Source organism: Brachycentrus maculatus, unplaced genomic scaffold (genome assembly GCF_059751285.1).
Source record: "Brachycentrus maculatus isolate JH-2025_06_01 unplaced genomic scaffold, ASM5975128v1 h1tg000372l, whole genome shotgun sequence".
Taxonomy (NCBI): domain Eukaryota; kingdom Metazoa; phylum Arthropoda; class Insecta; order Trichoptera; family Brachycentridae; genus Brachycentrus; species Brachycentrus maculatus.
Genome location: NW_028281121.1, coordinates 61,778 through 68,575, shown reverse-complemented (window position 1 = coordinate 68,575; position 6,798 = coordinate 61,778). Strand labels below are relative to the sequence as shown.

The 6,798-nt window shown below is 36.5% G+C and overlaps 1 protein-coding gene across 1 annotated transcript; it reads left to right on the top strand.

Moving 5' to 3' along the window:
• The first annotated feature begins 1,046 nt into the window (after positions 1 to 1,046).
• On the top strand, positions 1,047 to 6,153 carry LOC148303328 (uncharacterized). Its single transcript, XM_088270124.1, has 3 exons — positions 1,047 to 1,232; positions 2,121 to 3,206; positions 3,682 to 6,153. The coding sequence occupies exons 2-3, from the start codon at positions 2,121 to 2,123 to the stop codon at positions 3,778 to 3,780; spliced, it is 1,185 nt and encodes a 394-aa protein (XP_088126250.1). The 5' UTR covers positions 1,047 to 1,232; the 3' UTR covers positions 3,781 to 6,153.
• The last annotated feature ends 645 nt before the right edge of the window (positions 6,154 to 6,798 follow it).

Genomic DNA, 6,798 nt, shown 5'->3' with positions numbered 1-6,798 from the left:
CAGAGATATCATCAGACTATTACATCGAAAAATAAAGAAGTTTTATTAATATATTCGTTGTACTAAAAAAATAAATGTATTTTTCAATACGTTAATTCATTTACACTTTTCAGTAAATTTTTAAATATCATAATTCTCACACAAGTAATTTGAAAATTAACCATAATTTTTCAATCAAAATGATTCTGAATAATATAATATGTATGTAGTAAATTAATCAATTGAAAGTACAGAAGTATTTTAAAATATGATACATTATATCCTATGATTTTGTATTATTAGTTATATATAACTATGCATATTTTTATGGAGAGTAATTTTTCTAACGTTTATCTGACAAAAACGTTATAATTAATACCACGATGTTGATTCTGCGGAATAGAGGGGAACTAGGCGAACTTCGTGGGTAGTTATAATTCCAGGTACTCGTGAATGCCGCATAAAGTTCGTGGAAAATTTTGTGCAAATAATGGAAACACACCAGTCATTTGTCAAAGGAAGTGGACCTTTCATTAGCGTTCCGCGTATCATATATGTAGGTACCGACGTGCCAACATTGAAGGTTTAATATATTTTAATAAATTTGATGATTATGGTTCTATTAGTAGTTGGAAATAAGCCTTCGGGGATCGAGTAGATATTATATATAAAACTATTATCGCCGAGAAGAATAATGCGAAAGGCGTGGGTCGGTTCGAAGCATCTTTCCACACAAGTAGAAGGGTGAATTTGTGAATGAATCGAGTCGCGGGGGAAGGGAAGCTCCCCACCCACCCCCCGTAGTCCCGTCTCCCTCGCTCTTGCGTCATCCGTCGCTCGTTAATATTTACGGAATATTTCCGCGGCCCACACAACCTGTAGATGGATTTGTGGATCAATACTTCTGCCGACGAGGACCAATCGGCGGGTAGAAGAAGACTTTTCCGACCAATGGGGGGACGGAAAAGCGGGCGAGGCGCGCGCATAGCGTTTCATTCACGAGTGGGCGGCCGAGGCTCTGCGGGAGGGTGGCCTCTATAAATAGAGCACGCAGCGCGCCAGGCGGCATTCTACTCGCAGCCGTCTAACAGTGAAGTACTACCTGCTACCTTGCGAACGAGGCCTAAGTGAATAAATTTGTGTAGTAAAAAATATATTCAAGATACTAGTTAAAATATAAACTGTCAGTGAATACAACGCGATAGTTATTAAAAGTTTTTTTTGTGAATTCAACAAGGATTACAATATTTACGGTGAGTGATTTAATATACTTATAATTTTTACCGTGGAAATTTCGTACAAGCTTTTCACTCTGGAAGTTCGCACCAGAGAGCGCTTTATTTATAGAATATCAACCCTCACCACCCAGCCACCTGTTGCAATGGCGCCAGAGAGGTCTGGGTTTTTATATTTGTGCTATTGATCGTCCAAAAATAGAATCCCGACTCGTCCAGGCTCGGCCTAGTTATATTCATCTGCGAAAATAATTCTAGGACTCTCAACTTTATTTTACGTTGTATAAAATCTTGTATTCAAACAAAAATAATCATTTGAATTTTTATAATATGAACAAACATGATAAGAAATATATCACGTTAAAATTGATACATTGGTATTTTATCTCCTTTCAAAGCTTATTTATTCTAAAAAAGTACACGGTTGTATGCAATTATGTTTTTATTTTCATTTACATATATGAAAAAGTTATTCTTTTTTATTCTCATTTATAGAAAAATTTATTTTACAAAGTGTGATGAAATATCGAAATATACACATTTCATGGTTCTTCGTCAATTTTAGAACAGATAAATTACCCATGACAGTAATTTTCGTTTTACGACATTTTTAATTATTACTTTTTATTTTTTATTTTTGATTTGGTATAATTACAAAAGTATAAATTATTTCCAGTCTATAAATCTCATTAAAGATTTCACTCCATGTACTATTCCACATTTTATACAACGCTCGTCAACACGGTGTTTCTTTTTTTCTAAATTACACAAGTAATTAATTCTAATTCTTCAAAATCACCCCCCTAAGTCAGTTTCAGTAACCTGTTGGAATTAGGTCACGATTATCGACCTATTTTTGTTGAACGTTAGAATACAACTTGACGAACGGTTGTTTTTTGTCCGCAGATGTTGACCTTTTGGTTGGGAGCTGCCTTGCTCGGGGGGCTGCTGTGCGCGCCGGGGCTCAGTCTCCCGGTGTACGGCACCGCGCGCTACGACCGGCCGGCCCCTGAGCCGATGTACTACCGGCCCGCGCGGCCCTACCCGTACGCGGACAGCTACGCCGAGGAGCCCTACTACCAGCCCGTGCCCGTTGTGCACTACCCCGCCTACTACCCCGTCGGCAGCCCCTACTCCGAGGCCGACGTGTACCACGCGGTCTACCCCTACTACTACACGCCCTACGGCTACTACGGAAACGAGGAGGCCTACAGCCCCGAGGAGGAGCAGCCGCGCGGCGGCGCCCGGACGGAGTCCCTGCCCGTCGGCCAGGAGACGTGGTTCGAGGGTGACTCCGCCTGGAGGAACGATTACGAAGACGTGAACGCGGCTTTCCTCCAGAACCTCATCATGTCCCAGATGTACGCTGAGGCCCTCGATAAGAACAACGAAAGCGCTCAGAAAACCGCTCCAGATTCGTCGAGGCAGAATAACGAGTACGACGAGCGCCGAACCTTGGAGTTTTACGGAGACAGGAATACCAGAGACTTCGAAGATGAAGACGTCAGAGAACTGAAAGCTCTAGCCGGCAAGCCGCTGTATCACGTGCCGAAAACTAACGTGTTCTCCTCCGGTAATAACGACCAAGCTCTCCGGTCTATGCCTTCGTGGAACCGCGATATTTCCGCGGCCAAGACAACGAGACAAGACAACGACCTCCATATGTCGGACGACTATCAAAATGACGAAGGATGGATCAACTGGGGCAGCAAGAGGAGTCCCAAGATATCGAAAGTGGAAACGATCAAGAGAATAATGACCCCTAAACCTATTTCCCCGACTTCCACTACGACTGCCGCTCCCGTCGGGAAAGGGGGTCCTGGAGGTCAGAAGGAAGAAGTTCTTCTGAGACCGGCCGCTCCAGTTCGTCACCCCTTCTCCGAGCCTGTCCTGCAGCTGTTGGCTGCCAACTCGCCCTCCCACGCCAAGCGGACCTCCTCGGGATATGACACTATCAAGCGACTTCTCAGCATGGAGGAATCTTTCAAACCCGTAAGTTCTCATTAATAATTCATTAGTCTCCCGTTTATACAACATGTACCGATGCATAAGTAATAAACCAGTTTATAGAGTACGGGCGCATTTTCGTTAAAACGATCAATTGAGCTTATCAGCCCGCCTCTGTACCAAAATGCATGAATGTGCGGAGCCCATTCAAGAGAGCCGGCGCCGGGTGTAGCGGTAGTTTTCGGTTTCCACTCCGCGCCTTCGATCGTCCCATCCCCGGGCGCGGGCGTGACTAAAAATAGCCTTCCAGCCTTTGGGAGATTTCCATTGAGCCACACCACCCGCCACCATTTCCCACACGCCAGACCACCCTTACGAACACCTGCTGAGCTCAAACATACATTTACTAATTAAATACCGCAATCATTTCCATAAATAGATCGTGATGAAATTTTGATCTTATTTTACAAGTTAGTCGAAGAATGTCCAATATTAATTAACCTTTATTTTCTCATTTCAGAACTCCGAGAACAAAGGAAGAATGCAGAAACGTTTCATTTCTACGGAGGAAGATTTAGTTGGCGAACTGAAGGGTTTGAAGAAAAGGAGCATGACGTAAACAAATCCTTCGACGTCTTCCAGCTATCCGCCGAATCCAGATGAATTGAATCAAGCGATACACGGTTTCGACCTTACGTATAAAAATATCTGAACATTTTGTACATTTCTTAATTTTTGAGACTGATTGTGTATATTATTGTAAAAAGTACTTAACGTTATTTTATTTTATGTTAATATTTCATTTTTTCATATTTTATAGAAAGTTTTCTACGCGCATTGTAATTTTTTAATCGAAATATCGTAATTTCCGTATAACTCAGTAGTATTACACGGCTCAGGAAAAGTTTTGTACTTGAAAAGGTTTTAAGTCAGAGATTGGCTCAATAGCGATTTACCATATATTATGTAATTACTACTGTACAACGTAATATAATTAATCCTATATTTGGCATTATAGTATACATACTAAATGCGGACCCCTTCTCAGGCAGCTATAGACGCTCAATGGAGTATGTAAATAAAATGATAGAAAATAAGTTAGAAACATTATACTTAGTCAAATATTTACCTAATATAGACGATGGAAACCAACCGCGTTCTTTGAGAATCGTTACGACAGTTTCCGAAATATTTTAGTATTATTTGATTATTGAGAAAACCATTCATTTATTTTTAAATTAGTCAGAATGATTGTTTGAGATTAATGTGTCAATTCATACTGACTTACCTAAGATTATGTCATAGAATTTACAGAATTAATAATATATATATAAGGAAAAAAGATCGATGTCTGCTTACTGTGAAAAATCTCTCCATCGCAGTTGTAGGATTACGCGTACATATATAAAACGTTTGAAAAATTCTTCCAGCACTAAAAATAATCAAATTTCGATATTTTAACTTGATATTGTGAAGTTTTTATTGACATTCTGAAATATCTTTATCTCGAAAAAATATCGATTCCATTTCTATCGTGTAGACTAAATTGTGTTTTTTTACTATTGTAAGTATTCGATGATCTTTTTCAAATAAAACTTATATCAATTTAACTTAATTGATAATAAACATTTATCTTGAAATTTGCTATAGTACTTCAAAGATTTTTTTATAAAGCTGGTATTTATAACATAAATCAATTATATCAAAATATATCAGTTAATCCATGCGTTATTAAGTTTGAATAATTTATAAAGATTTATCTAAAATTATCTGCGAATTAATTTGGAGAGCAGTTTCCATGGGTTGGCAAGGAGGAGGATCCTTTCTCTCAGAGTATAACAATATAACAAGTGTTGCCATAACTCTTAACATGATTTCCAGTGAAAATAACTAATCAGTATTAAACTAAAATAATAATTCGAGTGTACAAATAAAACTCGAATATCGTGAATGACAATATAGCACCAAAATAGATTTATTTTTATAGAGCACAATTTTTTATAACACCCGCTTCTTTTCTAACTGCACAGAAATCTTATCCTTGTAAAAATGTATTAAACTATCTTTTTTTATTGATAATATGCATATTTTTTAAATTAGCCCTTAAGATGATCTGTATAAAGCTTGTTTGTACAAAAGTGCCAACCCTTAGGTAAATGCTCACATTTTCAGAGCCCGCAAAACGTTTTATACGAAGAAATTCTTTCCGAATTTCAGTGATGATTCAGCTTTACAAATGTTCTCAGGCTGAAAATTCATGTCAATTCTGTATTTCTCTTTTAACGTACATAAAGATGTAACGAATATTTCTCTCAGTATTCTTTGCCATCCATTCATGAATACTTTTGTAACTTACTACTTTCCAGCAGAATGTTAGCACACACTTAAGTCTTTACATATCCACCCTAATTGTGTAAATTTTCAAAGTTATATCTACTGAATGTATGTATATACTATTATATATTTTGATAACTGTATTAGAATAGAAAATTGTATTTTTAAATAACATTTCTATTTTATATCGGAAAATGCATTTGCATTTTTCAAAGCTAATTAATTACACCATTTATATTATTCAAAATAATATGTTTTTCGGTTGAAACTATAATAGATCTTAAATGATGCGAACTGGCATCTAAAAATACTTGAAAAATGATTTATATTTAATTGGGTAACCATACGTCCTCCTTTTTATAACAGATATTTGAAGTTTCATAAAAGACATTTTTTGGGTCGCTTAAACGGAAGATATCACTTTATTTTCGCCATATGGTAACCCAATGTTTGTATAAAAAATACTTTTTTACTTCTTCAGTTCTGATTTCATTGCCGTTGAATGTGTGATAGCCATCCACTATAATCTAATCTTATTAAATTTTGTAAGACGTATTTATTATGTAGATTAATTTTCTTTGTATGAAATCATAATATTGACTGATTGTAAAATAAAGTATGGAGATTGAATAAAAAAAACTTTTATTTAAAAACAGCATCACTCTTCTTTCCCTTGATATTCCTACAATGTCCACAGTTGGTATGAAAAAAAATCCAGAATACAAAATTACCAAAATGTTAAATAATGTGTTTTACACCTTCAAGGTATTCATTCGAAATTAAACAAATTAAAAAGAGCCTTAGTTACCTTCTATGCAGCCCTCAAAATATCTTGAAAAAAAATGAACTACTAACGGTGAGTATCGTTGATATTGTAAAATTTTATAAAATCAAAGTAAAAAAACTGATCAAGACAACGCAAACCGTTTCGGATCTCGCGTTAGTCAAAATTCATTAATTTAATTTTTATATCGAGTCTCTGACTAATACCTCATCTACAAATTAGGCTATACTGGTGTATTCAAAATATATATAAAAGGGATGGGAACCAGAATAAAATCGAAGAATATCTTTTAGGCTATAAATAACTATTTTGAAGCGCTTGAGCACTGAGTAGCTTGTCTGCTAAAACATGATAATAAAATCTTCTAACGACTTTTATTGTTGTTGTCAATTGTCGTCGATGTGATTTGTAATAAAAAATTTCACAGTGGCATGGAGGGTTAAAAAAAGTCTTCGGAAATGTAAAAAGTAAGGTTTCATGGTAGCAAAGTTTCCCATCAACCTTTTTATGTCGTTAGCT

Excerpts from the sequence above, each read along its gene's own strand:
- LOC148303328 (XM_088270124.1), top strand. The coding sequence starts at position 2,121 with ATGTTGACCTTTTGGTTGGGAGCTGCCTTGCTCGGGGGGCTGCTGTGC. Across the intron at positions 3,207-3,681 it reads TGGAGGAATCTTTCAAACCC|AACTCCGAGAACAAAGGAAG; the intron begins GTAAGTTCTCAT and ends TTCTCATTTCAG.